Source organism: Mya arenaria, chromosome 7, assembly GCF_026914265.1.
Source record: "Mya arenaria isolate MELC-2E11 chromosome 7, ASM2691426v1".
NCBI lineage: Eukaryota > Metazoa > Mollusca > Bivalvia > Myida > Myidae > Mya > Mya arenaria.
In genome coordinates, this window is record NC_069128.1 from 22,638,898 (window position 1) to 22,659,913 (window position 21,016).

At 39.3% G+C, this 21,016-nt stretch overlaps 1 protein-coding gene across 1 annotated transcript in view; it reads right to left on the reverse strand.

Annotated features, from left to right (window-relative positions):
* Positions 1 to 21,016, reverse strand: part of LOC128240732 (low-density lipoprotein receptor-related protein 2-like) — a 165,517-nt gene that overhangs the window by 57,822 nt on the left and 86,679 nt on the right. The window contains exons 42-50 of the mRNA XM_052957533.1: positions 18,047 to 18,172; positions 17,325 to 17,531; positions 15,462 to 15,642; positions 9,801 to 9,968; positions 9,317 to 9,438; positions 6,024 to 6,134; positions 5,490 to 5,682; positions 2,135 to 2,196; positions 130 to 246 (exon numbers count right to left, since the gene is read on the reverse strand). Of these exons, the coding sequence (XP_052813493.1) occupies positions 130 to 246; positions 2,135 to 2,196; positions 5,490 to 5,682; positions 6,024 to 6,134; positions 9,317 to 9,438; positions 9,801 to 9,968; positions 15,462 to 15,642; positions 17,325 to 17,531; positions 18,047 to 18,172 (1,287 nt within the window). The remainder of the gene's footprint in view (positions 1 to 129; positions 247 to 2,134; positions 2,197 to 5,489; positions 5,683 to 6,023; positions 6,135 to 9,316; positions 9,439 to 9,800; positions 9,969 to 15,461; positions 15,643 to 17,324; positions 17,532 to 18,046; positions 18,173 to 21,016) is intronic.

Genomic DNA, 21,016 nt, shown 5'->3' on the forward strand with positions numbered 1-21,016 from the left:
AACAGTACGTGACAAAAAAGCCATCGTAGTTTCTGAGGGCTAGGTATAAGTTCGCTTCCTTCCGGAGAGCGCTATTCGTGCTCAGGTCGCTGTCAATACAATCGGCTGTAGAAAGTCAACTCTACCTACCGCAAGGCAGTTCATCATCCCCTTTGGGACAATCCAGATCATAGTCACATTGAAAGTTGTTTGGTATACATCGGTCTCCATCACACTTATAATATCCCTCACCACAGGTCAGTGTAGCTGAAAATGTATCCATAAGGCCATAATAAAGAAATAATGGACTGCAGTGGCCCGAAGCCGATATGTTTCAATTGGCCACTACGTCGAATACAAATGGCCTTACCGACATAAACTATTTCAACATTAAATGCAAATCATTGCCAATCACTATCTAGAGTAACTTCAGTTACTTTTTTAAATCGTACTTAAAGATTACATGCAAATACAGTCTAATCAGTATGTATGAGCACTACTTACTAGAGATAATTACTTCCAAGCCAGTTATAGAGTGACACGATATAAGGACTCATGTCAAGCATTGTAATACAATAACTTCTTTATAAATACGAGTATGATACCAATCATCGAAAAAATCAGAACAATCGTTTCCATCAACTTACCTCTATAATGCTCGTGTTCGTCAACTTACCTCAATAAGGCTCCTGTTCGTCAACTTACCTCAATAATGCTCGTGTTAGTCAACTTACCTCAATAATGCTCGTGATCGTCAACTAACCTCAATTATGCTCGTGTTCGTCATCTTACCTCAATAATGCTCGTGTTCGTCAACAAACCTCAATAATGCTCCTGTTCGTCAAATTACCTCAATAATGCTCGTGTTCGTCCAATTACCTCAATAATGCTCGTGATCGCCACCTTACCTCAATTATGCTCGTGTTCGTCACCTTACCTCAATAATGCTCGTGATCGTCAACTTACCTCAATAATGCTCGTGTTCGTCAACAAACCTCAATAATGCTCGTGTTCGTCAAATTACCTCAATAATGCTCGTGTTCGTCAACTTACCTCAATAATGCTCGTGATCGTCAGCTTACCTCAATTATGCTCGTGTTCGTCACCTTACCTCAATTATGCTCGTATTCGTCACCTTACCTCAATAATGCTCGTGATCGTCAACTTACCTCAATAATGCTCATGTTTGTCAACTTACCTCAATAATGCTCGTGATTGTCACCTTACCTCAATAATGCTCGTGTTCGTCAACTTACCTCAATTATGCTCCTGTTCGTCAAATTACCTCAATAATGCTCGTGTTCGTCAACTTACCTCAATAATGCTCGTGATCGTCAACTTACCTCAATTATGCTCGTGTTCGTCACCTTACCTCAATTATGCTCGTGTTCGTCACCTTACCTCAATAATGCTCGTGATCTTCAACTTACCTCAATAATGCTCGTGTTCGTCAACTTACCTCAATTATGCTCGTGTTCGTCACCTTACCTAAATAATGCTCGTGTTCGTCAACTTGCCTCAATAATGCTCGTGTTCGTCAACTGACCCCAATAATGCTCGTGTTCGTCAACTTACCCCAATAATGCTCGTGTTCGTCAACAAACCTCAATAATGCTCCTGCTCGTCAACTTACTGCAGTTATATTTGTTTACGTATACATACTGACGTTATATTTGTCTACGTATACTTACTGCAGTAATGTGTGTCTACGTATACTTACTGCAGTAATGTGTGTCTACGTATACTTACTGCAGTAATGTGTGTCTACGTATACTTACTGCAGTAATGTGTGTCTACGTATACTTACTGCAGTAATGTGTGTCTACGTATACTTACTGCAGTAATGTGTGTCTACGTATACTTACTGCAGTAATGTGTGTCTACGTATACTTACTGCAGTAATGTGTGTCTACGTATACTTACTGCAGTAGTGTGTGTTTGCGTATACTTACTGCAGTAATGTGTGTCTACGTATACTTACTGCAGTAATGTGTGTTTACGTATACTTGCTGCAGTAATGTGTGTCTACGTATACTTACTGCAGTAATGTGTGTCTACGTATACTTACTGCAGTAATGTGTGTCTACGTATACTTGCTGCAGTAATGTGTGTCTACGTATACTTGCTGCAGTAATGTTTGATTATGTTTACTTACCACACAGCTGTTCGTTTTCGTCATTATCGCAGTCCTTCTTACCGTCACAAAGATACAAAATGCTGAAATGAGATTAAATCCTGTTTCACTAAAACACCAAATTCTTGAATAACATTTGAAAATCGCAGCGGACTAGAATATTTGATTTTATATATCTCATAGACCGATTTAATAACAACATCAAGTCAACCTCTGTTTTCACTATCTGAACACCGAAAACAGCCACGGATTGATATGAACGGTTTATAATGTCCAAATTCCTTATATTAAACTGTGCTGTCTGTAGATTGCGTTGTAGTTTCAATTAAGCAGTTTAGCCTTATAAAGAACTTTTAAGAAGGAATAATAAAGGAATTATATCATTTATGCAGTAATCGTCACTGGGAATCAATTTTAACTTACCCTAGTGATACAAATAACGTTAAAACACGTCAATTAATAAAAAATAGTATTAGTATAAATAAGTAATTTATTTGTATACATTTTACAAACTATTTTTATTCGAGGTTGTTTTCAATGGAAAATGACAAAAGGTTTCATTTACAACGTCAATATACATATGTGTGTGTGTGTGTTTTTTCAGTTTTAAGAATTAGGAGTCTAAATAATTTCTAAATGTGTTTTTGGTTATTTTTTTATTTTTTTTGGAAAATCTAAGTCATTTAAACCAGCCAGGCAAGTGTGTAGACAGATGCAGTTCTGCCAGCCAGGATTTGAAAAGGGCTTGGTGGAGGTTTTGAAAAGGGCGAGGGGGGGGGGGGTCTTGGGCTTGGGCTTTCATACTAAATTTAATACATTTTCCTTCATTTCATTTTCAGGCTTTAACAAAATGTTGTTTTTTATTTAGAAGGGTGTCTAAATATAAAAAATAAAACGTGTTCTTGTTGGTGTAGTATAAGTGTACGTGTTTGGAATCTCCTTTTTGCAATGACACATTTCTTCTCCTAAAAAGCATCTGAATGGATAAAAAACAAAGACAGTTTAACATTTACAAGCGAGAAGCACGCTCCACTTGTGTGCTTACATCGCTAATCACCTTGCGATTTCAGACCCGCTTTGGGGCAAATTATGATTACCGGAACTGTGCCGTGTGCCTGTTGTGCTTATTTATTAATCATCAAAGGCGGCTTTAAAAAAGGGGCACAGGGGGATGATTGAAAAGGCAGCTGGGCACCACGAAGGGCAGCGGGGCGCTATTTTTACCTAACTAGAGCACTGTAAATAAATCAGACATGCACTGTATTATGTCTCCCCTATTTCTAAAGTGCATAATATTTACATTCATACACGTCACATGACAACTGTCAGAAATACATTACATCATGGTATTACGGGTATTGACAGTGTATGAGCCTGTCCATCATGTGGTCACATGGCTTCATGGTATTACGGGTATTGACAGTGTATGAGTCTGTCCACCATGTGGTCACATGACTACATGGTATTACGGGTATTGACAGTGTATGAGTCTGTCCACCATGTGGTCGCATGACTTCATGGTATTACGGGTATTGACAGTGTCAAACTCTGTCACTGCCCCTTGTCCAATCAGATGTGTTGTATGTGTGGATGCAAGTTTGTAATTGGATGAAAGTGACCATAACATCCAGAGACTCCTTGGATTTCAATTTCTACACCCATTTCTTACTTACAGATGTTTAACGCTCTATTTTCGACGCAAGTTTATTCATGAAGCAATATTATAATAGCATATTTCAATCATTTTCTACAGCCAGTTTCATCCAGAACGTTATGTAACGACGGCGTGTCCGATAAGCATAATTACATTTTTATCATTTATATCATTAACAATTATTTAACAATATATTAGAACTTTGAAAGTTGTGTTTTTTTATTTCCTCGCGCATACCACTTGATGACACCTGTACAGTCCGTCTTGTATATTATTACTTCATATACTCGTATTTATACTATTACATATTTGGTGCTACCTATTCGTTCGTTGATGGTGGTGATGTGTATTGATGGTGATGTGTATTGTTGATGATGTGTATTGATGGTGATGTGTATCGATGGTGATGTGTATTGATGGTGATGTGTATTGATGGTGATGTGTATTGATGGTGATGTGTATTGTTAATGATGTGTATTGATGGTGATGTGTATCGATGGTGATGTGTATTGATGGTGATGTGTATTGATGGTGATGTGTATTGTTGGTGATGTGTATTGATGGTGATGTGTATTGTTGATGGTGTGTATTGATGGTGATTTGTATTGTTGATGGTGTGTATCGATGGTGATGTGTATTGATGGTGATGTGTATCGATGGTGATGTGTATCGATGGTGATGTGTATCGATGGTGATGTGTATCGATGGTGATGTGTATCGATGGTGATGTGTATTGATGGTGATGTGTACTGATGGTGATGTGTTTTGATGGTGATGTGCATTGATGGTGGTGATGTGTATTGATGGTGGTGATGTGTATTGATGGTGATGTGTATTGATGGTGATGATGTGTATTGATGGTGATGTGTATTGATGTGTATTGATGGTGATGTGTATTGATGGTGGTGATGTGTATTGATGGTGATGTGTATTGATGGTGGTGATGTGTATTGATGGTGATGTGTATTGATGGTGGTGATGTGTATTGATGGTGATGTGTTTTGATGGTGATGTGTATTGATGGTGATGTGTATTGATGTGATGTGTATTGATGGCGATGTGTATTGATGGTGGTGATGTGTATTGATGGTGATGTGTATTGATGGTGGTGATGTGTATTGATGGTGATGTGTATTGATGGTGGTGATGTGTATTGATGGTGATGTGTTTTGATGGTGATGTGTATTGATGGTGATGTGTATTGATGGCGATGTGTATTGATGATGATGTGTATTGATGGTGATGTTTATTGATGGTGATGTGTATTGATGGTGATGTGTATTGATGATGATGTGTATTGATGGTGATGTTTATTGATGATGATGTGTATTGATGTGATGTGTATTGATGGTGATGTGTATTGATGATGATGTGTATCGATGGTGATGTTTATTGATGATGATGTGTATTGATGGTGATGTTTATTGATGGTGATGTGTATTGATGATGATGTGTATTGATGGTGATGTGTATTGATGATGATGTGTATCGATGGTGATGTTTATTGATGATGATGTGTATTGATGATGATGTGTATTGATGATGATGTGTATTGATGGTGATGTTTATTGATGGTGATGTTTATTGATGGTGATGTGTATTGATGATGATGTGTATTGATGGCGATGTGTATTGATGATGATGTGTATTGATGGTGATGTTTATTGATGGTGATGTGTAATCTCGCGTGATTTGCAAGAAGTGGTGCCGAAGAGTCCTTACCTGATACATGTATTGTTTGAGCAGGAAAACTGGACGTCTGTACAATTATCACTAATTACAACGCACAACTTCTGGTCTTCTCCAAGCTTTTGAAGCATCGAAGAACAACTACACGTAACGGTTCCGTTAACATCGGCCGAGCATACGTCACTGCATCCGCCGTTGTTATCTGAACAGGGATGTTTCGCTTTGCCTAAAAAAGAGTTCAAATATATCAAAATCAACACAAGATCCAGTAACGAAACTCGTGTTACGGATAAGTCCATCTTTCGACGGTCAGATAAAATCGAAATGTTTCTTTTTATATCTGAATTAATATCGTGTAAGTCAACGCACAGAGAATCACTATTGTAGCAAAAATGAAATACTCTTTCAGACCTAATGATATATTTATTATTTCAATGCGCTTCCAAATACTAAATGTTTGTTTTGTACTGAAAGTTACAAAGGGTTTTAGGACGTATACCGCGTGTGATATCATTTCAGCTAGTATATAATTATAGCTTAAATATAACGAGAGGTGCACAAACTTACATATATCAGATCTGTTTCTGAACACAATAAGGGGCCCTGGACGGTCCAGCAATACATCGCTGACAACATGTCTGTCTTCGCCAGTGTTTTTATTCACTCTATATATTACACCTAAAATTGTAATCAGAACAGAACAGAACATATTTTAGTACACGTAATGTTCTGTTTAATTGTATTCAATGTACAGAGGTCTATTATATATATTTTAAAAGAAAATTGGCCATCTTAACCACCATTCCACACCACCATCATTATAATAATTATTAGAGAAGTTTAAATACTAGTATAGTAAAATTATAAATAGATAATAACAGATAAATGTTAGGCATACATGTATGGAATAAATCTTTTTTATATAAGTCCACACATAAACAGTCAAAAATCGCTATGTCGACATTGTTTTGACCTCGGGAAATTGTTCGAGATATCGAGCATTCAATATAACCGAACTACAAAAGGTGTAGAACTAAACCGAAAATAAATCGGAAAAAGTCGACATTACCAGAACCTCGAAAGAATAAAGTTCGATAAAGCAAGTTTCGACTGTACACACTCAGGATTAAAAAGAGAAAAACACGCACAATGCAACTCGTTCGTAACAATAGAAATCCGTGCGTTTTTTTTTTCAAGTCAATACTTGTATTGTCTCAAATGCGTGTACAACATGAAAACATTAAGGTGCATATTAAAGACAATAAAATATAGAGGCTAAAATCAGTTATAACATACAAAGATATTGGTGATAACGTTGTACCTTCATAATCTTGATACTTATAATAGGTAGAAGAGCATATTGTTATGGAATATAATTGTCTTTAAATTTTTTTGAAACAATAGGATAGTCATTTATTCAATAAAGAAGAAGAAACAACAAAATATACAAGATTATATTATTTGTGTTGGAAAATTAAATGCATTTACTTACAGATATTTAAATACTAGATATAACTAGAAATGTAAACATCAATGATAACATATATTACAACATACCGCGCTCCCCTATTTTGTCTGAGAAAACCATTTTCCATTTTGGAGAAATTTAATAAAACTTTTTATTTGCATGATTAAACAATCGTTCGAGTTTATAAATGTTTAGATGTCTGTAAAAATACGGACTGATAACCTGGTTACGTTCATTATGAAAAATTGAGGCATTCAAATAAGAAATGGTATTCGTCACCTAGTTTGTTACATGTTTGTTTGACATAGTATTTCGTTGACAAGTGTTCTATTCCAATTAACTGTTTCTATTGGTATATCCTATGGTTTCTTGTATTATTTTTAATAGAGGATACAGTTAAGACTGGTGTAGAGTAAAAGGTAGTTTTAATAGCCGAAAGACGTTCTGAAACATTTATATAATTGGCTCTTGCTTGAATTGTAAATTTGTTAACACCATGTTGTTAAAAACAGATCCTTAATTAACGTTTAACTGTTGAATTAAGCCATTTAGGATTCATGATATGTTGATTTTCCCATGTGTCCATTGGCCTACACTTTATTAAAATGGTTTTTACAGCAAAGAACCAGTGGTAACGAGTTTTTAAAATATCCTAAGGTAAAGTTTGCGTTGTGCTTAATACATGTATGCTTTTATATGTAACGGAAGAAATTACAATTAGATTGTTGTTGTTGTGTTTGTTGTCGTCGTCGTCGTTGTTGTTGTTGTTGCATAAACGTGTCCAATTAACAATAATGTTTTTTCGACATCTAAAGCTTTTGGTACTGTTCCAGTTTCTCCGTGAACAATATAATTTGGTGTAGAATTCTTCATTTTCAACATATACTTTAGAAATTTAAATTGGACTCTTTCTATGGTATCTAGATTGCAAAACCCCAATATTTCTGATCCATGAAGTAATACTGGCGTTACAGTTATGGTTCAACTTGGAGGTCACTTAGTAAACTTATTCTGCTAGAGTTTCTTTAAAGACAAATGTGGCTCGTGCTGCCTGCTCTGCAACATGTTTTATTTTGATTTGTTTTTATAAAAAGACCCCGTTCTACTAAACAAAACTCCTCAATACTTGCACATTGTATTCATTTACAGTTTCAAACGGTTAATTATTGGGGGTAAATTTAAAGTTTGTTGGCCTACCCTTGGAAAACACTACCATATTAGACTTTGTTGTATTTACAGTAAGCTTTCAATTAGTACGGAACAATGGAATGGTGACTTAAAATAAGTACTCATTCGGTCATCAGTCCACTACAGGTTATCCCCGTATAAAACTGTGGAATGGTGACTTAAAATAAGTACTCATTCCGTCATCAGTCCACTACAGGTTATCCCCGTATAAAACTGTGGAATGGTGACTTAAAATAAGTACCCATTTCGTCATCAGTCCACTACAGGTTATCCCCGTATAAAACTGTGGAATGGTGACTTAAAATAAGTACCCATTTCGTCATCAATCTAGTACAGGTTACCACCGTATAAAACTGTGGAATGGTGACTTCAAATAACTACCCATTCCGTCATCAGTCCACTACAGGTTATCCCCGTATAAAACTGTGGAATGGTGACTTCAAATAACTACCCATTCCGTCATCAGTCCACTACAGGTTATCCCCGTATAAAACTGTGGAATGGTGACTTCAAATAACTACCCATTCCGTCATCAGTCCACTACAGGTTATCCCCGTATAAAACTGTGGAATGGTGACTTCAAATAACTACCCATTCCGTCATCAGTCCAGTACAGGTGACCCCCGTATAAAACTGTGGAATGGTTACCTAAAAATAACTACCCATTCCGTCATCAGCCCAGTACAGGTTATCCCCTTGTAAAGCTAGGGAATGGTGATTTAAAAAAAAAACTACCCATTGCGTCATCAGTCCAGAACAGGTTATCCCCGTATAAAACTGTGGAATGGTGACTTTAAATAACTACCCATTCCGTCATCAGTCCAGTACAGGTTATCCCCGTATAAAACTGTGGAATGGTGACTTTAAATAACTACCCATTCCGTTATCAGCTCAGCACAGGTTTTCCCCGTATAAACTGTGGAATGGTGACTTAAAATAACTACCCATTCCGTCATCAGTCCAGTACAGGTTATCCCCGTGTAAAGCTACGGAATGTTGACTGGTGACATTTACCCATTCTGTCATAATTTATATCTATGTGAAAAAAACACTACAAAACAAGCTCATTAGCAAACGGTTTAAACATAACTCCCTTTTAATGGAACAGGTTATTCGCAAAAGACATAACTCAAACGCCAAACGAATAGCTGTGTTATAGTGACTGATAACAAGTATGTATGGAATAGTGACTGACAGTATTTACCTTTTATGTCATTAGACCAGTACAGATAATCCCCGTGTAAAGCTATGGTATTGTGAGCTCCGTAAGATACAATTGTTTTCAAATTTTTTCCGTCAAAATCACACCGTTGAATACTGGTATGCCTTAAAAGACATGGAAAAGAAACTGTGAAAAGTGAATTAGATTAATTGTATTGTGTTTATTTCATAGCAATACCTATGTGAAAAACTACTGAAACAAGCTCAGTAGCCAAAAGTTAATGGCACAGGGTAAAGGCCATAGACATAGAAAACAAAAACAAAAAATCACAAACAAGAAACATGGAACAACAGCAAAATCTCTACAAACAATTCTGAGATATTTGTGTCTGATTTTAAGCTTTGTTATTGTTATTGTATCATATTTAGATAACATTCAATCGCATTGTTTGTGTTATTTAGATCGCATGGTTTGCTTCTGTAAAATCATTTGAAATGAACTTATATCTTCATGATATATGATATACCTTTGAGTCCTCCAGTAGATAAAGTCTGCTTCAAAATCAATGGAAAGGCTTTTAATGTCAATTCTTATGTTCCATCTCTTTTTTTCTCCTCCCAAATACAGGCGCTGTGTACCGTCAAGGTTCGCCCTGTGTAAAATTTCTCCATAAGCCTGACTCCAAAAGATATACCTAGAAAGCAAGAGATATATAATTGTGTATGTTCAAATCCGTTTTGCCTTCATTCAAAATGCTTAAAATTTATGCACCAGTCAATTGTAATCACGGCCCCAGGTCCGAAAATAGCGGGGTCTTTGACTTTCGGTCTAGCCAAGGCCGGGTAAAATCCTCGCTCTGCGGGGACGAACTGATGGAAAAATCCCCGTAAAATGCCCCCGCACCCCAGGGACCCTAGGTAAGGCCCATTCCCCGCTATATTTGGCACGAAGACAAAACCACCGTATTCACTCGGCATTGCGGGCCCATCGGGAAGGTAAAAACACGGCCCATTTGCCCGGCTATCCCCGGACCAGGGGTTGGGGCCTGGTTATAATTGACTCGTGCATTAACCTTAATATATCTAGAAAGTACAATATAAATTAATATGTAAATTATCAGGAAGGGACACAATATTACACAACGAGATTGTATCAGATTCACACATTCCGCCCAGAATGATGATTACTTTTCCTAATGGTGTAGTTACTTTCCGTAAGGACTGCTTTCTTTATAAGTTCACGTATCGACAGGTATACAAATAATGCTGGACTCATATCCAGAATTATATTCTGAAAAATGCATATGTCTGTTTTTATGAATAAATTTCTTGCATCCTAAACAAACAAATGTTACGCGAAAAGATTTTCTACTGAAAACCTTGTTTGGAACGATTTTAAAACTGGTCCGTTTTTATTTGTATTACCTTTGAAGAACCCTTTTCTTAACCCAAACCCTTATCCTAACCAACAATTACTTTAATTCAACCCAAATCCTACCACATATTTATAATATGTATATCCTAACAAGCATATTCAATCACAATGTGTAAAACGACAGCAATTTAGATGACGGCTTAAATATCATATCTGAACCCTAGGTCAACCAAAAGAACACGCCACAAGATGCCTTTGTTGGTTGTTGATTTTTGTGTTCCGTGATTTTGAAAATTCCAAATCACGACATCTTTTATTGGAAACGTGTCCTTGAGAGAGATGGATTGTTGGCCGTGACTTGATGTTTTTGTGATGACACCGTTCATATAGGGCCTTCTTAAGTAGATCGAAGTCAGTTTACTTTTTCATCGATATTGATAAAAAATATCCAACTCTCGAAATCTTGTTCGACAACTCCAGCGCATCCGAGCGACTACAACTCTGCTTCTTAACACATATGCCTGCACGAGCATTCCCAAGCGCTCGCAATTCAATTAGATAAGAGCTTCACTGAAGAATCAAGTTCGCTGTGTTGTGTGTGGCATCGTCGATATCTCTGGACGGCACGAAAAACAAAACTGCAGTAACGGGTGTGCCCGTGTCGACCCGGAATTGATGCAACTGGTCGTGATATCTCTTAATGAAACGGGAACTAAACAGCAGTGAATGTGTGTGCCCGTGTCGACCCGGAATTGATGCAACTGGTCGGGATATCTCTTGGTGACACGGGAACTAAACAGCAGTGAATGTGTGTGCCCGTGTCGACTCGGAAGAGATGCAACTGGTCGTGATATCTCTTTATGCCACGGGAACTAAACAGCAGTGAATGTGTGTGCCCGTGCCGACTCGCGGGAGATGTAACTGGTCGTGATATCTCTTAATGACACGGGAGCTTAACAGCAGTGAATGTGTGTGCCCGTGTCGACTCGGGATAGATGTAACTGGGCGGGATATCCCTCGGTGACACGGGAACTAAACAGCAGTGAACGTGTGTGCCCGTGCCGACCCGGAATAGATGCAACTGGTCGTGATATCTCTTGATGACACGGGAACTAAAAAGCAGTGAATGTGTGTGCCCGTGTCGACTCGGGATAGATGTAACTGGTCGGGATATCTCTTGGTGACACGGGAACTAAAGAGCAGTGAATGTGTGTGCACGTGTCGACCCGGAATAGATGCAACTGGTCGTGATATCTCTTGATGACACGGGATCTAAACAGCAGTGAATGTGTGTGCCCGTGTCGACTCGGGAGAGATGAAACTGGTCGTGATATCTCTTGGTGACACGGGAACTAAACAGCAGTGAACGTGTGTGCCCGTGTCGACCCGGAATAGATGCACCTGGTCGAGATATATCTTGATGACACGGGAACTAAACAGCAATAGATGTGTGTGCCCGTGTTGACTCGGGAGAGATGTAACTGGTCGGGATATCTCTTGGTGACACGGGAACTAAACAGCAGTGAACGTGTGTGCCCGTGTCGACCCGGAATATATGCAACTGGTCGAGATATCTCTTGATGACACGGGAACTAAACAGCAGTGAATGTGTGTGCCCGTGTCGACTCGGAATATATGCAACTGGTAGGGATATATCTTGATGACACGGGAACTAAACAGCAGTGAATATGTGTGCCCGTATCGACCCGGAATAGATGCAACTGGTCGAGATACCTCTTGATGACGCGGGAACTAAAGAGCAGTGAATGTGTGTGCCCGTGTCGACTCGGGAGAGATGCAACTGGTCGAGATATCTCTTGGTGACACGGGAACTAAACAGCAGTGAATGTGTGTGCCCGTGTCGACTCGGGAGAGATGCAACTGGTCGAGATATCTCTTGGTGACACGGGAACTAAAGAGCAGTGAATGTGTGTGCCCGTGTCGACTCGGGAGAGATGTAACTTGTTTCGATATCTCTGGATGACATGGAAACTAAACAGCAGTGAATGTGTGTGCCTGTGTCGACTCGGGAGAGATGCAACTGGTCGCGATATCTCTGGATGAAATGGAAACTAAACAGCAGTGAATGTGTGTGCCCGTGTCGACTCGGGAGAGATGCAACTGGTCGAGATATCTCTTAGTGACATGGAAACTAAACAGGAGTGAATATGTGTGCCCGTGTCGACTCGGGATAGATGTAACTGGTCGAGATATCTCTGGATGACACGGAAACTAAACAGCAGTAGATGTGTGTGCCCGTGTCGACTCGGGAGAGATGCAACTGGTCGCGATATCTCTTGATGACATGGAAACTAAATAGCAGTGAATGTGTGTGCCCGTGTCGACTCGGGAGAGACGCAACTGGTCGAGATATCTCTTGGTGACATGGAAACTAAACAGTAGTGAATGTGTGTGCCCGTGTCGACTCGGGAGAGATGCAACTGGTTGCGATATCTCTGGATGACATGGAAACTAGACAGCAGTGAATGTGTGTGCCTGTGTCGACTCGGGAGAGATGCATCTGGTCGCGATGTCTCTGGATGACATGGAAACTAAACAGCAGTGAATATGTGTGCCCGTGTCGACTCGGGAGAGATGCAACTGGTCGTGATATCTCTGGATGACATGGAAATTAAACAGCAGTGAATGTGTGTGCCCGTGTCCACTTGGGAGAGATGCAACTGGTCGCGATATCTCTTGGTGACACGGGAACTAAACAGCAGTAGATGTATGTGCCCGTGTCGACTCGGAATAGATATAACTGGTCGAGATATCTTTGGATGACATGGAAACTAAACAGCAGTAGATGTGTGTGCCCGTGTCGACTCGGGAGAGATGCAACTGGTCGCGATATCTCTTGACGGCACGGAAACAAAAGAGCAGTAAACGTGTGTGCCCGTGTCGACTCGGGATAGATGTAACTGGTCGCGATATCTCATGATGACATGGAAACTAAACAGCAGTAGATGTGTGTGCCCGTGTCGACTCGGAATAAATGTAACTGGTCGAGATATCTCTGGATGACATGGAAACTAAACAGCAGTAGATGTGTGTGCCCGTGTCGACTCGGGAGAGATGTGACTGGTCGAGGTATCTCTTGGTGACACTGAAACTAAACGGCAGTAAATGTGTGTGCCTGTGTCTACTCGGGAGAGATGTAGCTGGTCGTGATATCTCTTGATGACACAGAAACTAAACAGCAGTAAATGTGTGTGCCTGTGTCGACTCGGGATAGATGTAGCTGGTCACGATATCTCTGGATGACACGGAAACTAAACGGCAGTAAATGTGTGTGCCCGTGTCGACTCGGGATAGATGTAGCTGGTCACGATTTCTCTTGATGGCACGGAAACAAAAAAGCAGTAAACGTTGTGTTTACTCGTGTCGATTTGGGACAGATGTAACTGGTCGCGATATCTCTTGACGCACGGAAACAAAACAGCAGTAAATGTTGTGTGTGCCCATGTCAATTTGGGAGAGATGTAGGTGGTCACGATATATCTAGATGGTACGGAAACAAACAGCAGTACACGTTGTGTGTGCCCGTGTCGATTTTGGACAGATGGAAGTGGTCGCGATATCTCTGGATGGCACGGAAACAAACAGCAGTACACGTTGTGTGTGCCCGTGTCGATTTTGGACAGATGGAAGTGGTCGCGATATCTCTGGATGGCACGGAATCAAACAGCAGTACACGTTGTGTGTGTCCGTGTCGATTTTGGACAGATGGAAGTGGTCGCGATATCTCTGGATGGCACGGAATCAAACAGCAGTAAACGTTGTGTGTGCCCGTGTCGATTTTGGACAGATGGAAGTGGTCGCGATATCTCTGTATGGCACGGAATCAAACAGCAGTACACGTTGTGTGTGCCCGTGTCAATTTGGGACAAATGTAAGTGGCCGCGATATCTCTAGATTGTACGGAAACAAACAGCTGTAAACATTGTGTGTGCCCGTGTCAATTTGGTACAGATGCAGGTGGTCGCGATATCTCTGGATGGTACGGAAACAAACAGCAGTAAACGTTGTGTGTGCCCGTGTCAATTTGGTACAGATGTAGGTGGTAGCGATATCTCTGGATGGTACGGAAAAAAAACAGCTGTAAACATTGTGTGTGCCCGTGTCAATTTGGTACAGATGCAGGTGGTCGCGATATCTCTGGATGGTACGGAAACAAACAGCTGTAAACATTGTGTGTGCCCGTGTCAATTTGGTACAGATGCAGGTGGTCGCGATATCTCTGGATGGTACGGAAACAAACAGCAGTAAACGTTGTGTGTGCCCGTGTCAATTTGGTACAGATGTAGGTGGTAGCGATATCTCTGGATGGTACGGAAACAAACAACAGTAAACATTGTGTGTGCACGTGTCAATTTGGGACAAATGTAGGTGGTCGCGATATCTCTGGATGGTACGGAACCAAACAGCAGTAAACGTTGTGTGCGCCCGTGTCAATTGGGGACAGATGTTGGTGGTCGCGATATCTTTGGATGGTCTGGAAGCAAACAGCTGTAGACAGTTTGTGTGTCCATGTCGATTTGGAATAGATGTAGAGCAGGTAAATATTTTATATGAATCATGTGAAAATGTAGAAAATAGTCGCCATGGAGACTTACAGAGAGAGTTCAGAAAAAAAACTCTTATTCCTTGTAGCGCTCATTCGAGTGCCTTTTGTGTTGAATACGTGACTAATGAATAAAATCGCATGTAAAACTACGCAGTGTAAAATGCGGCAACAAGCGGTTTCCGCGAAAGGAGTATCGTTGAAATACATACGATAATACGAGTATATAATACTCCAAGTGGACTTTACCTTTTGCAAGGGTGAACAACGAGGGAGTGGATCTGTGCAGATGGTGTAATGGGTGAAACAGAGATTGATCCATTCATATATCTCATATAGATGGTTTTATGATCTGCCCAGTAGACCTTTTCCTCAATCCAGTCATAGGTTATAATGTTGCTTGTTATTACGCTCTCATCAAAATATTCCACTGCAAATAAAATAAGTTGATCATTTTTAGCGATCCAGGTTTCAACGAGGCGTTATCAAAATCTGCAAAGAATTCCTGACAATTGAAATCGATCCCCCGATAGGAACGTAAAATATACCATTTTAATAAATAGATTGCTGGTTTACACAACTTAATAAACACGTTTTAACATAATAAGTTGCATTTCAATGACGCATTTTTTTGTTTTTAAACGTCATTTTAACATCATGCAATGCTACTTGTTATAACTTGACGGTAACATATTGAAATACGGTCGTATCGCACTCGGTCGAATATGGACAAATGTTATTTTTCGATTTGTATTGTTTGCAGAATTAAGTGCATATTTAATAACGTAAATTATAATAAATAGAGAATAAAAGATTAAGTGCATATTTAATAACGTAAATTATAATGAATAGAGAATAAAAGGTTAAGTGCATATTTAAAAACGTAAATTATAATAAATAGAGAATAAAAGGTAAGGGCCGTAGATGGGAAATTTTATCTGTTAAGGCGCAGGAATTACTCGGGTGAGCCGAAAGCGATTTTTATCCCGTTGACATCGGCACTCCAGGTACTCAAAACAGTTTAATTCGTGTATATTAAAAGTAATTGCATTTGAATTCGTCAATATCAATTCAAAACATAACAGCTTGTTTAAGTGCATAATTAACCAAACCTTTTCAGATCAAATAACACTTATTCCGCACGTCACAGACTTTACAGGTTATTTGAATTCCTCTGATTTTATCCATGTTGTTATTCAAGAATGAAGTGTTGGTTGTTCAGAAATGCACCGGCAAAGAGAGAATTATTTGTGTTGTAAGATTTCGTCATTCACCACAAACATGGAATTAACTATTGTTGAGTGTTGCACATTGTTCAGCCTATACATAGATTTGCCGGCCGATTTTCTTTGCCAGTGTCATGATAATGCAGCGTAATGGACATTTCTGGGCGAATGATGTTAAGTTGGGTTGGTTGTTGCTGGGCTATCTAAAATATGCTGAAGCATTATTTGTGTTTTTCTCTCACATTTCAGAATAAAAAAAGCCCATTTTAGCGGTCACATGACCAACATCTTCGGATATATTCGGATTGCAATTCATAGCATAACAATATACATGAAAACTATTGATCTTGTTATTGTTTGTGTTGTGTCAGCAGGTCCCGTAAAATATAAATCAACATTTCAGAAAGTCTTTATTTATTATATTTGAAATGATTGTTGCCATAGGTGTTTCAATTTTACGTTTAAAAGTTATTTCAAGTGGTTGATCTTTTCCCGCGTTATTGTGAGGTCATCTAAAAAAATGTTTCCGGTTACAGTCGGGTTGTTCTATTTACTGAATGGGTAAAAAGGGATTACTGAAAGGTTTCTTAAATGAAATGAAGTATTTTGTAACAATTATTGAATGAAATAATGAACTAATGGTGTAAATATAAATAATGAATTGCGGACTCCACGTGTACTTTGACCAGCCCAATTGCGTTCATATCCCCGATAATGACATCAACCACGCAATTCATTCCTTAAATAAAATATATCAACATAAAAAGAACAATAAGATAGCAAGGTAACGTTGTGTTAAAAACAACTCATTGGCTATAACAATAAACATTAAATAAGAAACACTAAAATCCTCATAAATCTCTGAAATTGATATCGCTTGACAAACCTTTTGGATCGCCAGTTATGTTTGTGATCATAGCGAGTTTATAACGTCGTTGATCTCCTACCAGAAACGCATTCTGTTCATATATAAACTCAATGGAGTTATAGTACGTTGTGTTTATCCGTTGTATGGCCTCAACCGTGTTGTTCATGTCAAGGTCAACTCCAGCTATTGAGTTCACAGTCAAAACTGCCAGAAACGTTTTGAGAGCTTAAGATAAAAAAAAGTTCAACGTTAAGTATATTGTGTTGCATCTAATACTATTAAATTTTATGTATTAATATGTACAATTATGGGCATGCAGAAAGAAACATTAATACAATCAATTAGTTTTCTCTTATTGATCAATCAAACTAAAAGTAGATTATTAAAATAATGTTTTCATGTACAACATTATAACATAATCTTTTAATTTCAGTTTCAATTACATTTAAAATTAATATGATCAAGAACGTTTCAATCGCAATACCAGTTAACGTCAATCGTAACAGCTCGGCCTTCTCCGGCATATTCCCTTAATCATTGAATATGTCCCATGACGGTTGAAAACACATACCACATGTTTTCAATATGGACTCCGCATTGATTGACTATTTTTAAAGGCCCGTATTATTTCCGAATTAATATCTGATGGATAATGTTCGAGGTGTTTCGATTGCAGTTGACATTTTTTAGACAAAGAGACACGTCATCAAAGTACGTATTCAAAAACATACTGTTTATACCTTCACAAGATTTGTTATCTGCTCTGAGTTTGCCATAACTACACGTGCATGTAGCAGCCACAGCATCGGGCATTGCAAAACACAAATGCTCACAGCCTCCGTTGTTTAGTAAACATGGACTCGAACCTACACACACATAGCAAAACAGGTCACAAAATCAACGACGTGATGTCATTACGACATTCGGAGCTCCTCGGCCATTTTTTCAAAAACAACCTCGGATGTATTTGGACGGTTTACATACTCAAAAAGTGGTACGTTTAAGTCCGCTGCAAATAGATCGCGTAGTAATCTTATTTAGCAGTTAAAATTTATGACTTAACTCTTGGGAATCTTAATTATGTTTGCAATAACTTCACTGGCAATCAATATACACTGAGATCAATAAATACAACTCTTAAACACTACATTTAATAAATGATATTATTCAAAAATTTACTAACTACTTCAACTGATGTACCGGCATACATCCGAGGTTGTTTTTGAAAAAAATGGCCGAGGAGTTCCGAATGGTCATTACAAATGACCTAAGCTAAAACGTTCGTAGCCTCTGGAGTTAAGTAAAGATGGACTCTAACGCATAGTTAAACAGACTAAAGTCACAAAATCAACGGTAAATGACGTGTATGTCATTACAAATGAACAAAGCATACATGTTGCAGCCTCAGTTGTTCCATTAACAAGAACTCGAAAAAAAGACTTCCACAAAACAGAGATTAATGTATTTTAAAGACATGATTCACTGGCCGTTCAAAGGCGGTGATCCCATCATTGAACGGTAAAGCAGTTATTATGAGGGTATGCAAGGCGGTGATCCCATCATTGAACGGTAAAGTCGTTTTTATGATGGTACGCAAGGCGGTGATCCCATCATTGAATGGAAAAGCAGTTATTATGAGGGTATGCAAGGCGGTGATCCAATCATTAAATGGTAAAGCAGTAACTATGAGGGTATGCAAGGCGGTGATCCCATCATTGAATGGAAAAGCAGTTATTATGAGGGTATGCAAGGCGGTGATCCCATCATTGAACGGTAAAGCCGTTTTTATGACGGTACGCAAGGCGGTGATCCCATCATTGAATGGTAAAGCAGTTTTTATGAGGGTACGCAAGGTGGTGATTCCATCATTGAATGGTAAAGCCGTTTTTATGACGGTACGCAAGGCGGTGATCCCATCATTGAATGGTAAAGCAGTTATTTTGAGGGTATGCAAGGCGGTGATCCCATCATTGAATAGTAAATCAGTTATTTTGAGGGTATGCAAGGCGGTGATCCCATCATTGAGCGGTGATCCCATCATTGAACGGTAAAGCAGGTATTATGAGGGTATGCAAGGCGTTGATCCCATCATTGAATGGTAAAGCAGTTGGTATGAGGGTATGCAAGGCGGTGAATCCATCATTGAATGGTAAAGATGAGGGTATGCAAGGCGGTGATCCCATCATTGAGCGGTGATCCCATCATTGAACGGTAAAGCAGGTATTATGAGGGTATGCAAGGTGGTGATCCCATCATTGAATGGTAAAGCAGTTGGTATGAGGGTATGCAAGGCGTTGATCCCATCATTATATGGTAAAGATGAGGGCATGCAAGGTGGTGATCCCATCATTGAATGGTAAAGCAGTTGGTATGAGGGTATGCAAGGCGTTGATCCCATCATTATATGGTAAAGATGAGGGTATGCAAGGTGGTGATCCCATCATTATATGGTAAAGCAGTTGGTATGAGGGTATGCAAGGTGGTGATCCAATCATTGAATGGTAAAGCAGTTATTATGAGGGTATGCAAGGCGATGATCCCATCATTGAATGGTAAAGCAGTTAGTATGAGGGTATGCAAGGCGGTGATCCCATCATTGAATGGTAAAGCAATTAGTATGAGGGTATGCAAGGCGGTGATCCCATCATTGAATGGTAAAGCAATTAGTATGAGGGTATGCAAGGCGGTGATCCCATCATTGAATGGTAAAGCAATTAGTATGAGGGTATGCAAGGCGGTGATCCCATCATTGAATGGCAAAGCAATTAGTATGAGGGTATGCAAGGCGGTGACCCCATCATTAAATGGTAAAGCACTAAGTATGAGGGTATGCAAGGCGGTGACCCCATCATTTAAAGGTAAAGCAGTTTTTATGAGGGTATGCAAGGCGGTGATCCCATCATTGAATGGTAAAGATGAGGGTATGCAAGGTGGTATTCCCATCATTGAATGGTAAAGCAGTTAGTATGAGGGTATGCAAGGCGGTGATCCCATCATTAAATGGTAAAGCAGTTATTATGAGGGTATGCAAGGCGGTGATCCCATCATTGAATGGTAAAGCAGTTATTTTGAGGGTATGCAAGGCGGTGATCCCATCATTGAATGGTAAAGCAGTTGGTATGAGGGTATGTAAGGCGGTGATCCCATCATTGAATGGTAAAACAGTTGGTATGAGGGTATGCAAGGCGTTGATCCCATCATTGAATGGTAAAGCAGTTGGTATGAGGGTATGCAAGGCGTTGATCCCATCATTAAATGGTAAAGCAGTTAGTATGAGGGTATGCAAGGCGTTGATCCCATCATTGAATGGTAAAGCAGTTGGTATGAGGGTATGCAAGGCGTTGATCCCATCATTGAATGGTAAAGCAGTTATTATGAGGGTATGCAAGGCGTTGATCCCATCATTGAACGGTAAAGCAGTTGGTATGAGGGTATGCAAGGCGGTGAATCCATCATTGAATGGTAAAGATGAGGGTATGCAAGGTGGTGATCCCATCATTGAATGGTAAAGCAGTTGGTATGAGGGTATGCAAGGCGATGATCCCATCATTAACTGGTAAAGCAGTTGGTATGAGGGTATGCAAGGTGGTGATCCCATCATTGAACGGTAAAGCAGTTATTATGAGGGTATGCAAGGCGATGATCCCATCATTGAATGGTAAAGCAGTTATTATGAGGGTATGCAAGGCGGTGATCCCATCATTGAATGG